The sequence below is a fragment of the Parus major genome, chromosome 3, assembly GCF_001522545.3.
Source record: "Parus major isolate Abel chromosome 3, Parus_major1.1, whole genome shotgun sequence".
Lineage (NCBI taxonomy): Eukaryota > Metazoa > Chordata > Aves > Passeriformes > Paridae > Parus > Parus major.
In genome coordinates this window covers 9,700,491-9,723,892 of record NC_031770.1, presented here as the reverse complement: position 1 = coordinate 9,723,892, position 23,402 = coordinate 9,700,491, and the positions used below count along the sequence as shown (strand labels likewise).

Genomic DNA, 23,402 nt, shown 5'->3' with positions numbered 1-23,402 from the left:
TATGCAAGGGGTAGAGGAAAGCTCGTCAGGTACATTAGAAATGTTTGTCTTACCTGTTTAATTATATTCTTTGCAGTATTAATCATTTCATCTCCATATATTTCATAAAAATTCAGCTTCCTTTGTTTTAGAAGTCCAAATACTAGAGATACAAGTCTCTCCTATCAAGAAAAAAGAAAATTAAAAAAAAAAACACATGAAAAACATCAAGGTGAAGACAAGAAACAATTTTAAGAAATTGCACAGCAGTAAGGAAGTTCATATATCAAGCACACAGTGAACAGCATTTAAGTCAATCCAATTCCTCCAGACTAATGCCAAGCTTTGCCTATACAAAAAAAGTTCCCTGTGGCAACACCAGCTGAGCCTCTTTCTTCCACCCCCTTTCCTGCCAATTCCTCAACTGGGCTCATTCACAAGTTCTTAAACCTGTGGATATTTCTAACCATGAGTGAATTTCCTGATCCTGAGCAAGACTGACACTAAGAGTGAGAGGCTGGCACACTGCAGCACTGAGGGCAAGAAACCACAGGGCAGAAATGGGAGCACTGCAGTGCTACTGCCAACCACTAGATCTCATGAAATGGATTAAACAAGGCTGAACAGGTCATAGGCTCTAGCAATTACTAAAGAGCCTTACAGGCAAAACCCAGAAAAATATTTTCTGGGCTAGAAAGCAACCACAATAGCTTAATCTTTGTATGTTTATAATCTTCAGAGGAATGAAGAATATATAAGTATATCTATATTGTGAATGGAGCCTGCATTCAGGCAAGCATATGCTTGGTATAAGAACCCAAAAAAGCATGGGGAGACAGAATGAGAACAACTTGTAAATATCAGCTTTCATTGCAAAACTGAAATTTTACAACCAAGTTGTTGAGAGTCCATGTTCTTTTCCACTTACATGGAAAGGACATTACACAGCCTTACATGGCTTAGGTTCATGAAGTGAACTCGGTATACATTTAATCAGAGAAAAAACTGATTATTTTGAAAAAATAAAGTGGGCCTGGATTGCAGTTCAGAGTTTAATTAGAATTATTCAATCTTACCATGCACAAAAATAAATGGGCAGGGAGCAGTGTGGATAAGAAGATAAATAGTCTAAAATTACAGTGTTGCTACTAAGGACCTGAGTGAATTAGTTGGTGCTAATTAAGTATGTTAAAGATGCAAACATATTCATGAGACAGTTTATTTCAATAACAGACATACCTCTTCTAGAATTTGGCAATCATCTTCTAGGGGTCTATTTAAATCATTGCGAGCATAAGTTGAAAACTCTGCAATCATCATTTTATCTATCAGCTTTTCCAGTTCACAAAGCTGTGAGCCAAGATGCCTAAGAAAAACAGCCATTGAGATATGAGCTAAATAATCAACCTGAAAATGAATCATTAGTTCATAGATGAAGAAAATAACCACCCAGCAGGAAATTTCCATGCAATCAACGCTGGCTTAATGGGAGGCTCCAATCTTTCACTCCTCAAAGCAGCTGAAATCATGCATTTTTCAGAGGCACTGTCACCTTACACCAAAACATATGGACTTGAATATTGATGGAGGACAAAATTTGGAAGTAGGGCTTTTTTTTTTTCCTTTTGGAAGGTGCCAAGTACCTCTCTGCCCAATGAGGTAAACCAGAACTAAGAATACTCAGTACTTGTCAGTATAAAGGTGACAAAAAGAAGGAATACTTCTTTGGCTTGTCAAGTTCCTCAGATCATCAGTCCCCAAGTTCTTCTAATTCAAATGTTTGAGCTTTTGATGTGGTCACAGATTAAATTCACATGACAGGATGGCTTTCAGAGAACACACAGGAGTTTTTAAACTTGCCAATTTTTATGCTATTCTAAATGAAAAATGTTTTTCCCACGAATGGGAGATTTTAAACCATATTTTGCAGACTGTTGTCATACAGAACCACAAGGGAATTTCTCACATCAGAAACATCAACCACCCTTTAAAAGTGAGAACTTCAGAGATGTCAAACACTCCAGGCTTTCCAACTTCCACTAACAGCTGGGAACAAGTATCTCTAAAAATCAGACTGCGTTTGAACAAAAACAAACAAACACAGACACTTTGCAAATGAGAATTAAGAGGAGCTGTGATATTTTAGATAAGTCTAGATACAAAATGAGGGGTGATGAACATGGCCTTCATTCAGTGCTGGTGTAGCTGGATCCTTTGCTGTCATAGCTTATGACTCTTGGCTCCTTCTCCTTGCAGAAATCCACATGGCCAGCACTGAGCTGAAGTCCATGAATCTTGCTGGATCTGAGTTAAGCAGATTAATTTATTTACTTTAATTTCAAGATAACCAAAGATGTACTTGCTTTTGAAACTGTTGCTCGATAAGGCATTGGAATGGACAAAGCAGACATATTTCAAATATCTAATTTAAGCAAAAATAGTCTGTAGAAAATCCAAGCCAGTTTCATCATGGGCATTTCAGAACAAACACAACAGGAAAACAATCCCAAAGACTGTTATAACTGGAGTTGCAAAACTGACTGCAGGACTATGAGACACAACACAAAGGCTCTTTCTGAGGTAAGGGTGAAGATGCTCCTTGGTGTATTATTTCTGTACCTGTGCTGAACTGCACTGAAACACACCAAAACCTGTCCTCTCAAACCCCAGCTATGGAAACATCCAACAACAGCTCCCACCCAGCACCTGCCCTCACCACTTTGTCTAAGAGGTTCTAGTCCCCAGCAACCACAAAAACCAACCTGAAACATTCAGGAACAAGTCAAACCTTAATTCACATCCCAGCAAAACACCTCGGTAATTATCTCTTAACAGGTACCACTCAAGCATCAGATCCCTTCAGTGAATACTGAATATGACAACTCTATCATGTAAAATGATGACTGCAGGGTAACAATACACAAATGAGAACTATTTTTCCATGTGTCTGTGTTTTACTGTATAAAATACTATACAAGTGTGGCTTGCCAGCATACCTGTGAAAAAAGAAAAACAACAACAAAACAAAAATCCAAACTCCCCCTCACAAACAAATAAAATTACTGTCTCTCCATCACCCCAACAAGGACTGTGAAAACTATGCAGAAAGTGTTTTCACAGATTTTTAAGTTAGTTAACACATTAGCTTTCTTCTGTACAATTAAAAGGGTGAACTTGAAAAGGTTAGAGCTCTAAACCTTTAATTCTATCCTAGAGTAGTAGCAAGCAGTTACAACTGATATACATCATTAGTGACATTAACCCAGACTAAAGACACCAATATTACTTCACACAACCTTTATGGTTTTTTCATTTTTTGCTACAACTAGAAATAAACTACATTTTTTTCTGCATACAGTATGACAAGGGAAAATTAACTGATGATTTGAGTAGTTTTCTTACTGCTTGGTACTGAATGATTCTGACATGACTCAGTTGAAAACACCAAATTCTACAAGCTGCCAGGGCAACACTAACACAAGATGTTGGGGTTTTTTTTCCATCAGATATTTAGTAAACAAATAGTAATTATTTAAAAAATGTGTTATTGCTTTAGAAGTTTCTTGTTAAAATAAACCAGGTATTCAACTACTTGACAACTGCATCATTCTTGCTCAGAATAAAGCAAGAAGATCCCTTTGGTATTTCTTGGGAAAAGCTGAAGAATATGTGCTTGCCACCTATTTTCTTTATTTTTAGAAACACAACATTCTACTGAGAAGTTTTATCAAGACTTCCATCTTCCTGCTGCACATTATTTCTTCACACAAGCTATATACACAGGCCACTGTGAGATTTGGAAACTGTGCTGGGCTTCTCAACTGCACTTGCATTTCTGGTGGGGTACATGACTTAGGCAGCCCTTAACTCAAGCCTCTACTGTCCAAAGCAGAGAGGACAGTTCCCACTCACATCACTGTCTGTAACTACCAAAACAACCAGCTAAGCTTTACTCATAGAAATTACTCTTTACAGACAAGATGATTATCTACCTGCAAATATGTTCCACACCTGAGGGCAATTTTGAAACAATGGCACATTCTTGGGACATCATGTCAATCAACCATAAGGACAGGAGAACAGCTCTCTCTGGTGACAGAGCACATGTTACCCAGCTGCAAAACAGCTGATTCTGAGTGATGCTGTCACAGGGATGCAGAACAGCACTGACTTGTCACCAAGGTCAATACACAGGTGACTCAGTCAAGGGTGGGGCACCAGAATCAAGTGGTTGACAGCAGGAACACTAAAGAGGACAAACTGCACTGAAGTCTCTGAAGAGACAAGTTACACTTTTTAGATTATCTGTTTCTAGATTTTTTAACAAAAACACAACAACTTTATCCCAATAATTTATTATCTCTTTTAATTTTTTTTTCCATTTTTAATACTTTTTCTAGTACTTTTTTCCTGAGATCTTTTCTACATAAAATTTGAGTGTGTTTCCAGACTAGCTAAAAAGGGTGTTAGGAACTCAACAGAAGAGATGGACAACAACAGTAGCTACATAAAGTTCTGAACATTCATGTTGCAGTTACTGAGCAGCAACCTTGCTTCCATTATGCAAGCTGTGGGCCACTGGGCTGCAGGAAGGATATAACCTCTAAACAAACCACCCCTCACCCAGCACCGACTTAGAAAACTTAGCACACAGCTCCTCAGCTGGCTGATGCAAGCCTTGCATCCGATTTAACCACACACTGCTTCTGCATCATGCCACACTGGCAGCTTTGCATGTACCACTTTTAAACTGTCTGTATCTTATGATAGCTTCTTTTACATCAGCTAGAAGGATTCTACTGTATTAATACTCCTGCATGTTCCTTTAACAACTCCAGCCCAGGTCAGTCACATGGGCCCAAGGACTCATCCCTGTGGTGCTGCCTGCAGGAGGACTGCAGACCCCCAAGTGGAAAACAGCTCTCAGCTAGAAGCCATGCAAGATGAAAGTCCAGCCACAGCTTTGCTCTCATCTCTGCACCCCTAAAACATCTGTAAACCAGAACAGAGGACAAAGCATTTATACGTCAAATGTTCATCCTGCTCCAAAAAAACCCCAAACCATCTCTGGCAAAGGCATTAGTCACACTGCTTATGCCACACTTACATTTTATACCTTCTGTATTAGGTCCTCTATGAATGAATGAATGAACAAAGGTAGAACAAATCCCTCCAGCCAACATAATGTGCTCAACACATTCCAACTCTGCTTGCATTTTATGTATTTCCTACATGGTTACCTACCGGAAACTGTGAATACCTTGAAGTTCTTGCTGTAACACCTCTTGTGTTGTTGCTATTAAGTCCAAAGCTCCAACATACTCTGAAGTGGAGAGCAGCAACTGTACTGTGGGCTGTGTTTGGTGTACAGTAGCCATTAACTTCAGTTTATTGTATGCTTTTATACAGTTATTTCTGGTGAGTGACAGTCTTAAAACTCGAAGCGATCCTTCACACATTACTTTATCAATTTTAGAGATTTTCTCTCTAAGCAATTTTACAGCCTGGGAGGTTTTCCTGAGGTAGTCCTGCAACTCATGCTGAGAGGTCATTGCATGAAAAAATGCTTCTGAGCGGAGAGAAATCTGATGAGCAATATTGACTTCCACAATGTCCAGATAATGGCTCAGCTGGGAAGAGGAGGGAAGAGGAAAAACCAACATTATTGTTATGGCCTGGAAGCTTTATCACCATACAAATGCACTTTCAGAGTACTTGTCTCATTGTATCATGAGGAAATTTTGCTAATAGAAGTTAAATCCCTTTGTTGTTTTAATAACTTCTTTTTAAATTAACTTAAAATCACTGTGGGAAGGCTGATTTGATGCCTTTCTTGCTTGAAAATAAAAAGAAAGAAAATTAAATAGATCTAAATATCCAAAGTTTTGTACCACATGGTTGCACACTGGCCATAGAATATGGACAATAACCAGGAGACACCTCTGGATACTGGTTTGGAAGAAACAGTATATACATGCAGATATGCTATGAAATTCGGATCACTGAAACTGCTAAAGATGCAGCCACTATATCTGAGGACACACCACTGGTATGCATGGCTCTGCTTATTTAAAAAGCTGTAGTACCTTCTTTGTAGAAAAATCTCCAGGGTATCTCTGGCTGCAGTTGTACTTTTGCCAGCCAGCTGGAATTAGTACTAAGCCTATTTCCTGTGTGCTGGCACTGTTGGATTCCCAGAGACAGAGTACACCTACATGTTCAGAACCTGAAATCCAAATTCTCTGTGTCCAACAGTCACCAGAACACTGTGTTGGCCTGATTTTTTGATTGTAAAAGCTCTGTGTTCTGGCTTATGCTGAATATGCAAACTCAAAGGACTGAGACTTTAGGATGCTCATCTGAATGTTAATACTCAGATGACCTGGTTTCTCAGAGGTGCCGAGCATTCAAACCTCCTGCTGAATTCCAAAAGGCCAACCAGAGAGGGAAAGGAAATCAATTGAGAATATTTCCTTCTTGGAGTTATTTTTATACTGCTTCCTATGGATACACTAGGGATTTATACAATATGCAAACTCACCGTTTTTTTTCCCATCTAATTTAATCAGAAGCCTCCTCCACCAACCAGCTGTGACACACCTAGCCACAGGGAAAGCCAAGACAGACTCTGACACAGGGATCAGAGAAAGGGCTATTACAAATAATTATTTATGTGATTGTACCAACCAGATGCCCCAGGTCCCTTCACTATGCTAAACAAGGTAGAATAAACAGAGCAAACAGCGCCTGCCTCAGAGAGCTTACAGTCCCCATGTAGGGCAACACATGGGAGGAGATGAAGAAGAAATATCATGAGGAAATTTTTGAAGTAGATCAACAGCAGTCCAAAAGGCTGTAAGCAGATCTGCTTAAGGCAAGGTTTTCAAAATCCTGTTGGAAAATGGTGCCTGGAGCTAGGGACAGTTATGGCAGCAGGGTGTGTATTTACATATGAAAAGTGTAAACCTCGTGCAGTTCAGAGGCTTTAAAAAGTAAAAAAGAAAAAAAAGTTCAGGCTAATTTCAGTCATATGAAGCAGTGTTTTCACTCCTCTGCATCAGTGGCACCTTCTGAGTGTCCATCCTGCTGCTGCCAGGCACATTTTGGGAAGTTCACAGCATATGCCAGACATTGCTTTTTCATCTTCAGACAGTAGCTGCCCCAGAAAACTCCAAAGAAGCCTTCCTCCAACTCTAGGTGTTGAGGACAACCTAATGAACCTTTGAGTTCCCTCCAGCACAGCCTGTCTCTTCCTGAGCTGGCAGGAGAGCAGGAAGACTAATTCCCAGAAATTTGGAAACACCTTCCAGACAATCTCATGTTATTTTTTTCCTAATGTGCCTCACAGACTTCAAAATTACTCAGATTTCCTAAAAGCATTTTTTGGTATTTGTACTGTAAAGATGACTTATGAGATTTTCTATAGTATGACTACATAACTAGCAAAAAAAGATAAAAATGACTAAGAAGAGCCTTCTGTTTCCAATATGAAAGAAACAGCTCTGCTCTCATGTTCTCCTTTGTGAAATGCAAAAACAGGTCAGTGCAGACAGCAACAAAAGTAAGAGGGATCTCCTAAAGCACAACCAGCATAGGATTTAGTACTGCTTTTAGTACAGAAATCACAGACCCTTGAATCTGAAATTTTCCTGAGATGTTGGAAAATAACAGCCTTACACAGTGTACAACCTGTGCAATCCAGCTTTCCCTTCTCACAGAACTGCTCTTCCTCCCTAAGAAAACTGCTCCACACCCCTGAAGTTCTCAATATATAGCTGTTTCAGTAAGATACAGCTGCTGTGAAGAGCCAGCTGTCACATCATATACAAATTCTTTTTTCACAGATTTGATAGATTTACTGAGAAGAGGAAAAAAGTTCTTTTTCAGTAGGATGCTTCCTGCATGATTGACTAACAACCTGCAGCCTGATGTAAAATGAGAGATAGCAAAGCCCACAATGATGTCTCAAGAAACACTACACAGCAGGAGCCATGGAGGTCCTTTGCAGTATCCACCAGCACTGATGGATAACCACAACTTTTGTCAAAGTTGTACCTTTTCTTGGAGTAACTTGGAGGAAGCTGCATCACGATTTCCTTTTCCACCAGCGGTACTAAAATGAGACCATGGTAAAACGGCATTAAATGTTAAGGAATCTTCCAAGGCAAAATCTGGTTTCATAAAAATCTGAAACAGAAAAACAAAAGAAATAAATGTGCCTCACTCACCCCTATATTTTTTGCCCCAGTTAAACATAACTCCTGTCTCTTTAAGGTAACAGAGACCTCATTTGTTGATTTCAGAATCCAGACTTTAATTTATCCAGGCAACTGGATTCATTTCAGACCTTACAACCAATGTACTTTAAAACTTAGTGTGATCTCACAAAGTCTTATCTTCCTGAAAGTCCCAACTCCAAAGTTACATATGTATTCAACCACCTGAGATGAACTAAACACCTTGAGTGTGCAAATGTAGGCAGCTTTGAAGTGCAGGTGGGCCCTCTCAAGGATCTGAGCAAAGCTTCACTAACAAGGGCATCCTGCTGCAGATCTGCTCATTCCTGGGGCCACGGCTCCTACGAGGCTGATGACCCAGCCAGCTGTCAGGGTGCAGCAAGTGTTCCCTGGGAGGGAGCAGAGCCTCAAGCTGACACCCTTTAGCCAGGATGTAGCAACCATGCCTAGCACAGGAAGAGTCAGTAACATGTAACATTAATCACACCTCCTGGAGAACTATTAATCTAAAATTCTTTCTGATAACATTATTTTAAAAAAAACCAAACCCTTGAGCTTACAGGAGGCAGTAGAAGCCTCTTCCTTTTATTGATGAAGTGTAATTTTAAAAGGTTCAACACAGACTGCAGCATCACACCACACTCAAGCATTCTTGTTTCCTGCACCTTAAACACTGCAGTGACAGCTACTCAAGTCGCAGCCTACACAACTGGCACAGAGATGCTGACCCATATTAATACTCTGACTTCTTTCTGTACCTATAAAAAAATTATTCAGACTAAAAGGGAATCTGGAGCTGTGTCTTTTGTCAACCTGACACAAAAACCCACATCATGTATGCTCTATGCTTATATCCTTGATCAAGGATTCAAGCAGTTAAACCTAATGCTGAGTTGTACACCGGGCAACATTTAAGCTTTTCTCAAACTCTTCAGTTTTCCTTTCCTCCTAGACTGGCTAATTCGGCTCAGCTCTGAGGTCTTAACTTCATTTATTTAAAGATTAAAAAAATCATGGTATTTGTGTTATATTTTAAGAGAAAAATTGGAAACAAGAAGAAGAAAAAAAAGACAAAGCAAATCATCCTTAGTCTTTAAATTCTGAGCACTACAGATCCTCTTGAGAATCGACCCAAGTCATCAGCGAGGACAAAATTTCTACAAAGGACAGAGAACATGCATATATCCAACACTTCATGTGATAAAGCCTTACAACAGCTCAGAGTGCACAGAAGCCATACCTTAGGTACTTGCTCCAGATCTGTCCTGGATTTATCTAAAATTAAACAAAACACAGGTAGTCATTCATGAGCAAACAATGGGAAACTATTCCCTGAACAAGTGAATCCCAGGAGGAAGTTTTCAAGACAATGATGTTCCTCACACAGGGGGAACAGGCTTACAAACTGAAATGAAACTTTCTGACTGAACACGAGGAGAACCTTGATGACATGAGGACAATCAAGCATTGGAGCAGGCTGACCAGAAGGGCTGGGTACTTTGGGGATTTTCTGGATATATATTTGTAGATATTTTCTGGCTATTTCTATTTTTCTTGGTAAAGTTTTGCATGGCTTGGCCTGACCTCAGCTGAACTGGCTTTGAGATGGCAATTGCAGTAAGGGTCTTCTGAAGTCCCTGCCAACCTGACATATTCTGATTCCTTGAAGTGCTCTTTTGTCCTTTGCAGTTCAGGTCTCATGCTTAGTCTACTCAAAGGAGCTTGCACTTGGCTGCTTTGGCAGTGTCAGTGTTAGTCATACAAAGCAATCCACTCAGCACTTCACATTCATTAGTGCACTGGCAAAGGCCAGTAAAAGATCCTTCTAACATCACCCCAGTTTTAATGCTTTGGACTGAAGCTGCCCATATAATCACTTTTGCACAGCACTTGGAGACTGAGTGCACAAAGACTGTCTAGAAGGATGAACAAGGGCTCGGGCCAGGGTCCCAAGCAATGAGCAAGCAGCACTAATTCCCATGGACTATGCTGACCTGACAATGGCAGAGGGTGAGAGTGTTGAGCTGGGAAAAGAGTTAATTCATTATATCCCAGCAGAACTTGAAGAAAAGGCAAATTCAGATTTTTGAGCTTCAGCCAAAATCCCCTCTCCCACCCTTACTAATTACTTTAGAGGGCACTATGAAGAGGGGGCACACTGGGGGACAAAAAAGTTGAGGAATTTAAAAGCAACAAGTCCATATCTCTGCTGGACAGTCTGCTCAACCCTGACCAACATGGCAAGTGCTACTTCAGCATCAGCTCCTACACTACTCTCTTTGGTCTTTACTTCATTTGTTTCTCATTTATTTGTATCGAAGTACAAAAGGCAACCTTGGAATCATCCTGCTGTCCTCCTTTGGAGCCTTTGGACAAACCAATTCTTAAAGAAGTGAAAGACCAAGTGAGTTGGAGGAAGACAGGAAACAGTAACAGCAGAATTTATAGAAAATCACAAGCTTCAGTTTACCAAATGATGCTTCTGCTAGGAACTGTCCAGTTACACATGGAACTCTCAGTTACTTTGCTGACAGTAATTTTCTCCTTTTAAAAACACTCAGACTCATTTAAAATGGATGAAACTAAGACTGAAGAAGGCACTTTGATTTTGCAGCACAGACTCATTCTGGAACAGTTATTCCAAAGTAACACCAATACAGAGAAAACCCTCAGAAGGGCTTCCTTTTGCACAGAAGAGGAGGAAGAAAGTCAACTGAAATAACTTGATCAGGAGTAAATGACCAAATCCTTTTTGCTGTATAACCTGTAGACATTGATATAGATAAGACTTATTTGATAAGGACTGATAAATGAACCCTTTTATGCTAACATTTTTGAGAAAGTAAATTAAAATAAAAAATAAAAACTTGTCTCCAAGTTATGAGTGTTTCTGTTCCTTTTACATGTCTTTTTTTTTTTTTTAATTTATTTTGCCTCTTGCCTTCCCTCCTGTCTAGTTTTCAATTAGTTGAACTAATTCCATGAAGTCCTGAAATTCAGCCTTCACATGCAGGTTTGAGCTCCCCAGCACAAGGCAGACCTAGACATACTGGAGTGAATTGTGTCAAGAGCCACAAAGATTATCAAGAAACAAGGAGGAGAGACTGTTTAGGGTGGAAAAGCCCAGGGGAGATCAGTGTGCTTAAAGACCTGATGAGGGGGTGCACAAAGAACACAAAGCTGATTTTTCTCAGTGGTGCCCAGTGCCAGGACAGGAGGCAATGGGCAGGAACTGATATGTGAAAGATTTCCTTTGAACACAAGGAAGTATTTCTACTGGGAGGGTGGTAAAAACGCTGAAACAGGTTGCCCAGACAGATTATGTAATTTCCATCTGTGAGATTCACAACCCAACTGGCCATTGTCCTCCCATAGGTGGCCCTGGTTTGAGCAGATGGTCTAGACTAGATCATCTTTTTGTAGAGATACAATTTCCCACCTCAGCCATGACGTGACTCTCATGGCAGAGATACAGGAATGGCACTGCAGCTCTTCACTGAGAAGCCAACAGGTGATACAAATTTGATGCAACAGTTTCAATGGATCTTAAAACATAAAGCAGTTAAACAAAACATTGCCAGGGCCACAATGACCTGCCATGAATCCAAACATACCAAGAAAAAGTTTAAAAGCAGGTATCACTAAAGTTTTGACCTATAAAATGTCAGCAGTGGGCATGAATACTTCTAAGCCCACCATGTCTGAGTTTTCAATTATTATTTCAAAGAAATCATCAGCTATTATTGTACATGAAGATCTCAAGCAAGTAACAGAGACAATTAGTACATTATAGAATCAATGATGAGTAACATTCATAACATTTGCTACCGATGTTATAACATACTGAAACAAAAAGACATCACTTTTTTATGACTAAAGAAGGCTTTGACTGTACCGTGAGTGTGTAATAGTGTCCTGTCAAAGGAATCTTTAGGAGTACAAATATTCTTGCACCTTTCATGAACTTTCTCTCTCTGTAGAAGAGAAAATATATTAAAGAGTTATTCTGATGCTTAAAACACAGATTTTTTTATTTGAAGTAAAACATTCAGTGAAACGCAACTAAATTATGCAAAATAATTCTGCAAGTTCACAGTATTTTCTTCCCCTTGTAAGCTCAGACAAAGTTTGTCCAGGTGAAAGGTACCAAGAACTTCAGCCTATAGTGGATGTGTTGTTTTTTTCCTGTATCTTTTCATCTCAAGAGAAAATGAACACAGAAGTTATTGAAGAGGTGTAATAACATAATGATATACTATCATAGATCAATTGTAATTACATACACAAACACTCATTTGCTGACTAATCCAGAAATCACACTAACACACAAAGAATCCTTTCTCATTGCTAAATCAAATTGGATGAAAGTAGAAATTACTTGCACATATTACTAATGAATACCTTGCTGAAACCACATATCTTGTTTCATCATGCTGAACTTCAAATTTTCAACACCACCAGGGATTACAGCGGTGAGAAATTGTTTCTAAAGAACACCAACAGATTTGTGCTAGAAGCTACATCACAGCTCAGCTCCAATATCTTTTTTCATTTAGAAGTCACTGTGTGAAGTACTAATTTTAAAGAATAAAATCTTAAAACATTTCAAATGCTGAATATGTTAAAGGCAATAGTTCAGTTATAGACAATTCCCTCCCACAATCTTTAACTATAATTACACAAGTAACACTTCCTGCAGCTAATTCTGAACCAGCAAAAAAAAATAAGGAAGTTACAAACCAAGGAAGCAGAAAACAGCAGGAGACTTCTACATGTTCTTTCAGTAAAAAAAAAAAAAAAGAATACTACATACTTACTGACACTTGTATTTTTAAGAGATTGTAGAAGTCTCCTACTGGTCCTGGTGTCCTTAGATGTAGCTTACACTTCCCTGTTACAAAAGAAATCATCAGGATAATAGGCCTCTTTATAGTTTAAGAAGTTCATGTATAAATGTTGCAAAGTTTAGATTGAAGAGTCCTAAAAAGTATCTCCAGCCCTCGCAGCATGTAGTCATTTGATCCACAGGTCTATGGAGAACACTATGTTGCATTGTAGAGCCCAATCCTTAAGCAGTCCTTACAGAAATAAAGGATTAACGACCAGAAAGAATAAATATGAATGTCAAGTCCTGGTGCAGAGCTCAGTATTCAGAAAGAGAAGTTAAAAATAACATGAAATTGCCTCAGGACAATTCAGAGAGTATTTTCCATACGATGGGTTCTGAGATTATAAAACCAGAAATGTCTAAAGCAGACCCAACCAACACTGAAAAATCAAATTAATTATCAGCTAACCACACAACAGGCTACTACCAGAGACAACCAGATTAGAAGAAGGATCTCTTTCTGGTCCTTAGGACTATGTGCACCTAACTGGGGGTTCTTACCGGAGTGATTTCCTGTTGGTATGATGCAAAATGTTCCTTGGTGATCTGTGGGAGGTAGAATGAAGGCGTGACTTCAGTGTCCACAAAGTCCACTCCCCATGTTTTTGTAAAGAAATCAGATTCCCTTTTTGCTAACCTAGGATCATTTAGTGCTGCTGGGAGATTGACTTTGGAATGATAAATAGTCCATCTTTGCTGATCCACAACTAGAGATGGGCTGTCATGTAAGTTATTGGGATTGCCTGCAGCACAAAAGACAAGACAGTTTGTTAGGGTGAGAAACAAAGATGTAGCTTTTGCTAAAACGTGGTTCTTAAGCAAACCATATTTTACCAATTACATATAGATTAGAATTATCTATGCAAATGACAGATGATACTCTCCTTCTGCAACAATTCACCTTCTATTTCTTCTATGAGATTAACCAACTCAAGCTTGAACACAGAAGTGGCGTACTGACACTCATTAAATAGATTCAGTTCAACATTAGCTTCTAATGATGAGAAAAAGATTACAACCACAAACATATTTCTAATAAACTGATCTTGATCAGAATGACAGCTGTAATTTGTTAGTATGTGTCATAATTCTTAAGATCCCATCCCACCTACTCCTTTGTGTAAACCGAGCTTTAGTGCAACACAACAGCTGAATTGTGACCTAAAATCTGGTTTAACAGCAGCACCAGAGACTTAGTACTACAGACAGGTCACTTGCTTCCTCCTGCAGAAGGGCTGGGATATCTCCCAGAAGGAATGCAGCCAGGCTCCAAGCACACAGGACATGTCTGCTACCAGCTCTGTCAGACTGCACCCTCTTCTTACATGGAATATGGTTCACAGCTGTAATGTGGAATCATGCAAGCAAAGTCCCACCTATAATGGGGGCATCTTAAAACAAGCTGCAAATAGTCTCTCCTATTGCTCCAAAGGGACACTGGGTGGTATAAAAAAGAATCACAGCATGGCTGGAAATAAGACTATGCCTTAGTACACTACACCCAGTATACAAGAAATATTGACTGGATAGCTGGCAATGGTTCAGCAAATGGAGCTGCTCTCTCCCTCTCCCTGCACACCAGGCATTACCTGTGGGTTCCTTGGGACACACATCTGGCAGGGACTGCACAGGGTGAAAGCGTTTCGTGGCGTCCACTTCTTTTTTAAAGAAAGCATCATTGCTGTTTGACTGAGGCACTGGTGAAGAACTGTGGCTTGATGCCATTGCATAAAATCACCACTTGATAAAAGCTAAATAGGAAACAAGAGATATCAAGGCTTTAATAAAGCTCTGGGGACATGCTGTATCAAAACAATGACACTCCAGTATTGTCTTTAACTGCAATATTTCAACTGACACATTTCAACAACAGGAGAAAGTTTATTTTAAGCATAAAAATAAATGGCAGAATGTAACTTCGTAGTCTGTTCCTCACACACCTGTGGGTTTGGAGGACAGCCCGTCCTTGTGCACAGCACTAATAAAATGTTACATTAGGGAAAAAAAGCAAATCTTTCAGGCACTTCTTCCTTTGTTGCCATAACTATTGCAGCCATAGTGCATACATTTACAATAGAATTTCCTCTCAAATATCAGGAAATCTTGTATTTGAATCAGGAAGACTGACAATTCAACTTCTATGGCTGCCTAGTAAAGTGCAGTTTATTCCAGCATAATGTATTTGCACAGGGAAGACAATTAGATCATAGATCAAAAAGCTCCAGAGTAAGCAAAGTCCCACTAATTTTCAGTTCAATTTTAAGATCCCAATTTGAAAATAAATAGCCTTAAAAATTTTACACCAGGGCTGATCTTAATGAGTTCTTTCCACCTGTAAAGAAAACTGCATCTCCATCAAAATATCAGACAGCAGTACAACTATTAGAGGTTTGAGAGTTTATTAAAGCTGTACAGCTCAAGGAGTGCCTGTTCAAAGGGACCCATCTGGATCCTCGCCTTTAAGGAGAAATTAAACACATCTAGCAAACTCTAAGCACTTAACTAATAACCCATAATGGGCACTCAAATTGTTCACTACCCTGTGAAGGAGCACAAGAAGATTAAAGACCAATTTTATCTTCAAGGGCTAAAGGAGGCACCAAGGGATGTTGTATCTCACTGTGTCAGCTTCCAGCAGCATCACACATATTAAAAATCTCATTTGGAAAAGAAAAAGAAAAGGTTCTACTTTCTAATCGAGGTTGAAAGTGGCCTACAAAACAATTCTAAAAGAGATGTTCAACTATAACAGAGCATCCCAATGAAGAGGCCCATAATAAGAAAAACTTACTAGCAGACAGAATGGGAACAGTCAGACAAAAAACATTCCCAGATATCTGATAGATCTTCCTTAAATACCATAAAGCACTAATCTCCCTCCCCCAAAAGCCCCACAAAACCCTTTTCCAATACTTTTATTGCATTTCCATACTCTTATGTATTCCCTTGACATTTCCAAAATAACGTCTTCATTAAGTTCTTCACAAATGTTTTAGGGTGGTTTTGTGAAAAACCTAGTATATGATGACAAAAGAGTTATTATTTTAGCATTCTTAAAAAACACATCCAGTGCTACATTGCCATGACCAAGTCTCCTTGGTATTGCTCCTCAAGGCATACAGTAAAGTTTTTTGCACTTGGAAGTGCTTCAAAGTGCTGTATTTGCAGTTTTTCTCCTGAAAAAGCCTCTGTAATATGAGTCACAGTCTGCTCTAGTCAGATGTACGAGCAACTAGGGCAATTTGTAGAAAGCAGTGAAATCCTGTAACTTTTGCAAGCCTTTCATTAAGCCTTTCTCTGTTCCCACAATGAAGTACCATCTAAAAGAATTGTCTAGGATATTAATTGTTTCAACTATATAAATCTGAGTGGAGAAAATGCTATCTGTGTGATGCTAATCAAAAATTTAAAAGAAAATTTAAGACTCGAGAGTAGCTCAACACCTCAGCATTTCACAAACAAGCTCTACCTACTCTTGCATAGGTATTTTCCTTACTTATCACCATGAAATATTCACTGACAAATCTCAAAATAAAATGAAAGGAGTACAATAAAATACCAGTGCAAGCAGTAACCTTCATACTGTTGAGTGGATTTCAACAAGATATAAGGCTTCATAGGCAGAGGCCTTCTTAACTGGCATGCAATCTGATGCTGTACTAAATTATTCATGCTAGCAGCTATTCTAGTACCCTCATAAGTCAGGACCTTGTGGACAATTAACCCCAATGAACAACCACATCTGCACAGGAAAAAACTATTCTCTGCACTGCCCAAAACCAGGCATTCCTCAAAATGCAGTCCTTAAATTGCCCAAAAAAGTATAACTTCAGAAAGGCAGAGAAAACTGGACAACAGTACCTGAATTAAATCCACGTTACAAAGGAATATGTGCCAAGCCCATATAAAGGCAAAAATCCTGCCCTACACTCATCTCTGTGCACTAACCTTACCCAAAACTAAAAAATTCAATTTAATTTATTCACCAACAGAACAGCAGCTCCTTGTGCTCCATTACTAAACATTTTATAGACAAATGAATCTATACCTAGCCCCCAAATTAACATTTTAAAATACACAATGATATACAAATTTCCTGATTTAAACATACCAAAAAAATGAAACTCAGTGTTAATACAGAACAAAATTTCTGCAGAGTATTTTAACTCATTCAATTTCCCATGCAAGTGAAAGGCAGGTAAATGCAGTTAACTGCACTAACTGTGCAGAATGACAGGCAGGTAAATGCAGTTAACTGCATTAACTGTGCAGAGTGAATTATGAAATGGTGAGTCCCCTGAGTCTCTTACTTAAAAGAACATATAGCTGTAGTAAGAATATGCAACTGTGTAACTTCCTCACATCAGTGTTTAAATTATATACAATTAAAATGGGTTAGATCAACTGTGTTCTCTCCAGTAATCACCATAATTTACTCACATTTTGTCTAGAAATGTGTATTAAACTAATGCAATTTAAAAAAACGTTTTGAGGTTAGACGTAAGAGTAGTTATGGAACCTGGAACCCAGGATTATGGCTCTATTTGCAACATGCCTTCAATATATTACATCTATTTTGTACACACTGTATTAATTTCCTCATTTAAAAAGATTACATTAAATTACACTGTCACTGTAATGACTTTATACTGCTGAAGTTAAACCAAATCAGCCATGGCAACAATGAAAATAGCTTTGATGATCTGAATTCACAGTATTCCTATAGTTTGAGCATACAGAGTTGCATTTCAACTTACAGCCTCCTCTTTAAAAACATTCTTGTTCAGCAACGTGCTCAGCAAGTACAATATGACACAGCTGTACAACACAGCATGGAACAAAATACTGTGGTGACAAGAGTAAGAGCCACACATTTGGATACTGCACAGTCAGCGAAACAGCAGATCTGTGAGCTAGCAACGCATTAATCACATGAGGTTATTTCTGAGATGACTACGCTGTGACTCTTGAGTTTCACACCCAAGGTTTCAGCTGTTGGAAGAGAGCACAACAACCAAGTGTATTACTCAGAAGTAATTGCTCAGGGTGGTTGTAACTCTGGAGAACGTGTTTATTTTTCTAAGTGTCAGGACTTGTACAAAAAGTTCTTCAGAAACTGCCTTCCCATGTTCTGAGTGTAATTATTCACACACTTTGCTTCTTCAGTATCATCCACAGAATCTGCTCTCTAAATTTTATTTTAGCTTCAAAAATAGTGACACCTAAGACAAGACACTCTGGTCAGGGGAAAGAGCCCCCAGGGTTCCAAGTGAACATGCAACACTGAGCAAGCTTTCCTTCAAGTATTCCCCATTGTCCACAAGGAACCACACTGGGACACCAGCAGGCACTTTTCAAGGGGTATGCTCTGCATCCCAAAGGTAAAGCAGGAGAAGTTTCTCTGTGAACACAAAAGGCATGCTAACGTCCCTGCTGCTTGTCATGGCTTTGGCAACAACATGAAATGAAAATATTTCAAGCACTCTTCTAGATACCCAACATGCTTTGGAATAGAAAACTATCAGAAGCCACCCACAAGTCAAGCTAAAGCAAGATATTGCACCATTTCTAGAAGATATGATAAATACCAAAGACACTTTTTAAAGAAAAGCATACCTGAAACATAACTAAGATAAAAATGCACAAGGGACTCCTTCCAGGACCTCAACAGCTAATAAATGGCATGTTGTTATTGGCCTTATATATTTACTCAGTCCTCAAAAGTTGAACTCTCCCTATGTATCATTACACAGGTCTTTTTGCTAAATCAGCAGGATTTCACCCTGTAACAGGGCAACCATGGTACGAGTAAAGTACACCACTGCACCCTTGTAAGGCAATGTGAGCCAGACTGCACTAGCACAAGCTTTCACTTTTTTTTTTAACCAGCTAATTCCTCAGGCTGAAATTTCCATGCTTGATCCTGGTGCCCTGAGACAGGCATCTCTGCTGCAGCAGGGGAGCCAAGGTTAGCTTGGAGCAGAAACATTTAAGCAGTTTCAGAGCCTGAGGTTAAAGCTGCGGGAGCTGTTCTGCTAACCCAAACCCTTTCTGAACACCTGCTTCCACCCTGGGGTTTCAGAGGACAAAGATGATGCCTGTCAGGGGAATGACAAGGAGAGCTGTGACTTGTCCCCATGGCAAGCCACCTACATTTGGAGCACACTCCATGAAACCTCTTCACACAACTAAGAGAAGAGACCATATGAGCCTGGCCTTTCTGAGAGCCTAATAAACACATTTGTATTCACAAAAAAACAATGTATTTGAGTGCATTCTGCACACCCCAACAGTATCCCAAATCTTATACTCTCACACTGAGGGTGAACCTTCTCTGCAAAGTTAGCATGACTGATAACCACCCAGGTGAGCCTTGCTGGGATGAAATCAACCCAACAAGGAAGCAGTGTATGAGTTACCTGCATTTCCCATCAGCCCTGCTTAGCCACACATGCTGTTATGCCCCAGCAGACTCTGTAACTCCTCAGACTGTGCTACTTTCCCAGCAAGCTGCAAAATGGGGACTGTGGAAAAGCAAGAGCACTTGAACAGCCCAAAGAGTAATGCCACCACTCTCCCCCTTAAATTGTCTCTTTCACAAGGCCATCTCAAAACACTCTCCTCAAACAGGGAAACAGGCAAGAAAAAGTGGTAGTGACTCCAAAGAAAGAACAGAACAGCTGCATCCCAACTGCAAAGCACCATGGGTAGCCTAGAAGGCCAGGATAAAACAACATCTGACTTTCATATTATTATATTTTGTACTGGTTTCTTTTGCCCTTCCCAGCTGTAGCCACATGAACAGCAGATAAAAAAAAAAAAAAAAAATAAGTAAAAAGCTGTAACTGAGCTTCACTTCTTTAAACAGAAGAATAAGATCCTCTGAAAAGAATTACTCCAAAATGTCCTATCACTGAATAATGTGTTATTACTTAAAATAATCCACAAGTGTAAACATTTTGTCAAAAACTGGAAAGCAATTTATCTCCTTTTAGACAAACTATCTGGAAAGTAGTATTTCACTTTCATTCAGGTACCAAATAAACAATTATACAAAACACTTGTGATGTACCCACTGTAGCAAATGTACCTCCTCTCATCTGGAAACCCAACCTCCCAGTGCTGAACACTAATTTGAAATCAAAAGGCAGATTCTGTGCTGGAGAAACAGAATAATGACCTACAGCTATTTAGATCATTATGAACCCAGTTCTTCTGCACCAGAGGTGTCAGAATCATTCAGAAACAATCATCAAAGCAGTAAAAATATATATCAGAAAAGGCCTTGTGGTTAGTTGCCACACTATCACATACAAGATGAGAGAAGTCTCTTTGTGCTCTTTTTTCCAGCATCAGCATTAGAGTGTGCATAACCCCTTGGAAAACAGTGAAATATGAGCATCTTACAGAGCTCCAGAGAGGTCCACACAGCTGAACAAAGACCAAGGAGCCCCAGTAGGCATTCCTGCTATGAGTCTGTCAAAGGCAGACTGCAGAGCAGTGATATGTGGAGAAAAGGCAGAAGAACTGCACCAGCCTCGGCAAAAATCCCAACACTGAGGTCCTGACGTGACAAAAGGAGTCTGACAGATGCTCACGGCAATTTGCGTCAACAGCACGATTCCCTGCACAGCCCTTCCACTTGCCATCATCAGCAGGGCTAGGCTCCACTTATTCTTCAGAAAATAACCTCCTAAAACTATGAATTTTCATGGGAATTTTGTCCTTCTGAAGCCTTGCCCAAGTCCTGAAATGCGAGTGGCTATGAGGGAGCCAAATAAAAATATTTCAGTTTGACATCATGCATAAAGCTGCAACCAGAGACTATCAAAAAGCAGGCCCAGTGCACTTCACATCAAGTCCTGACAGAGGATGCCAGTCCACTGTCTCTCTACAGGCCAGGTACTCTGCAAACAAGACCACCTGAACTTTAACTTGGTGAGCAACAGTGTGCCACCCATGTCTGTTGATAGTCCTTGTATTAAAATTAATACCTGCCCAACAGAAGATAAACAAAACTGATCACCTCTATTCACATCACTTCCTTTTCATCCCTCAAACAGCTTCTGTTGACAAAAAGAATGAATAATTCCATGGCATAAAACCCAGAATGGTCATGCTACACCTAGAATGCCAAAAAACAAAAGGAAGATCTTATACTGCTGCTTACAGCGACTCTATAAAAATGATGGAAACTCTCTAACATGTTGCAAGGTGTCAGATATGCTACTCCAATTCTAATATTCTAGCCCTAACACACACCCACACACATCCAAAATGGACCCTTTTTTTTTCAATTTAAGAACCAGATTGATAGAGAAAGATATTTAAGCTACTAGGTGTGAGTACTTCTTCGGAACATCTGATCAGTACATGGACCTGTCAGTTTTGAGTACGAGGGAAACACATTAACAATTCTTTATCTTCTGCAGAGAATATTCAGGTGTCTTTTCTTAAATCTAGCACCTAGGTGAGGTGGGTGCAGAAAGCTAAAAATAGGAAGACAAATCCTAGATCTCCTGGTAAATATGTCTTGGACTTACTCATATGAAGCTGCAGAAATATCTATGTCCAATATCCACACTCATGCTCACCTGCTCACTCTTTCTGCTCCATTCATAAAACAAGACAAGGAATAAACAAAGTATATAGAAAAAAAAGGAGAAAGGAAACCACAATAAAACTGTGAGCCTCTCAACAGGAAGGATGATATGATGCTCATGGGCCTTCTCTCTTCTTCAGACTCACAGCTCCTCATTTTCCCCAAACTCTGTAGAAGGAAAGCAGAAGTGGCCTCTTCACAGAGTTGCTGCCCCAAAAGAAGAAACAATACCTACATGATCACGATTCCATTTCCCAACCTCTTCCTGCTCAAACTGCCCAAGAGAAGCCTGCAGTCTGCTTTCTCCACTCATTTCTAGCAATTCCTGACATTTTCCAGGCAAACAATATCTTCCTTCAACACTGGAAACGCGCATCTCCTTCTCCTCCCATGAAGTTTGTGCTTGCCAACAAGGCAAGATTCCTGCACACATGCCAGACTCCCACCACAGAGAAAGATGGTGCTGAAGACAGAGGGACACTTGGGACAGATCCTGTTACTGGCAAATGCGATGGGAGAGGTAGAGATGCCTCTTGTGCAACCTTCTGGCCTCACTGGGGAGGCTGCCCAGTAACTTTTGCATGAACAGCGGTGGATCTCCTGTCAGTCCATTTTACGCACTGTTCTCCTACACCAACCTAATACCCAAAGGATCTCAAGACCTTTTGTCTGCACTACAGTTTACCAAAGAGTCACACTGACTTTTGGTCACAACAGCAATTACTGCAGTCACTACAACAATTAACATACTGCGGTTGGGTTTTTCAGTAAGAGAGCAATTTCTCGCCGGGTTGCACAGCAACAGCTGCTCAAATCCATAGGACTTCTCATTCAGGATTTCATCAGTACAGGTAAGACAGTAAAGTCAATATACCGCCTATGCTAGTAACTAAAAGAAACAAATACATGCAAATCTGTAGCCCAGTAATTACTTTGACAGACTTTAAAACAGACGTTTTATACTTATTTATACTGGATTGTGATAACTCTATTTCCTGCAGCAGAAATCCTAAATATTTAGAAAATATAAGACGAACAGAGAAGAAAAAGGGACTCGGCAACATACTAAGGCCCAAACTGGGCAGTCAGATGGTAAAAGTTTCTGATGGGATTACAGAAGGTTGGTATTTTACAATCCCACATGTGTACTTCTCTCAAACCCACATACTGTATTTGAAAAAAGAAATGCAAGAAATTAATCTGCCCATCACACAATTTTAGGATCATCTACAAACCCAGGAACCATCGCATTCCTATATGGCTTATGGAACCAACAAGCCCTTTAGCGCTCCACATCCCAGTCCATCCTGGCTGCCATGCGGCAGAGAAAACCACTAAATACCTGCTCTAAACGTTAGCTCCCGAGCCGCCCATACCTTATGGAGAACACGCCAGGAGTATCTCCCGGAGGCCGTCGTCATATCTCTCCCCGTGGCATGGTCGGGAATGCTGCCGTGGTCCTGCGGGACAGTGACCGCATGAGGGAGGCCCGGCCTTACGCCGACACCTCCGCGCCCTCCCCGCGCCCCCGGCGGGCACCGCCCGCTGCCCACCGCGGGGTTACCATGGAAATTCAGACCGGGGATTTGCAGGGAAGGAGGGAAACCGGGCCGCGGGCAGGCCCCCCTTCCGCCCACCTCCCCTCGCGTCCCTCCGCTCCGCCGCCCGGCCCAGGCCGCCCGGGCCGCCCACACAA

At 40.1% G+C, this 23,402-nt stretch overlaps 1 protein-coding gene across 4 annotated transcripts in view; it reads right to left on the bottom strand.

Moving 5' to 3' along the window:
- The window catches only part of VPS54 (VPS54 subunit of GARP complex), a 46,637-nt gene extending 23,447 nt beyond the window's left edge, over positions 1-23,190 (bottom strand). The window contains exons 1-10 of one of the 4 annotated variants that reach the window (XM_015621497.1): positions 23,083-23,190; positions 14,694-14,855; positions 13,742-13,847; positions 13,606-13,650; positions 12,112-12,190; positions 9,457-9,491; positions 8,035-8,092; positions 5,224-5,609; positions 1,219-1,345; positions 54-161 (exon numbers count right to left, since the gene is read on the bottom strand). In XM_015621497.1, coding sequence (XP_015476983.1) covers positions 54-161; positions 1,219-1,345; positions 5,224-5,609; positions 8,035-8,092; positions 9,457-9,491; positions 12,112-12,190; positions 13,606-13,650; positions 13,742-13,847; positions 14,694-14,829 — 1,080 coding nt within the window. In that variant the 5' untranslated portion in view covers positions 14,830-14,855; positions 23,083-23,190. Of the gene's footprint in view, positions 1-53; positions 162-1,218; positions 1,346-5,223; positions 5,610-8,034; positions 8,167-9,456; positions 9,492-12,111; positions 12,191-13,033; positions 13,108-13,605; positions 13,851-14,693; positions 14,856-23,082 lie in introns of those variants that run through there. The other 3 variants (XM_015621496.1, XM_015621498.2, XM_015621499.3) reach the window with 3 other exon arrangements.
- Between the last annotated feature and the right edge of the window lie 212 nt (positions 23,191-23,402).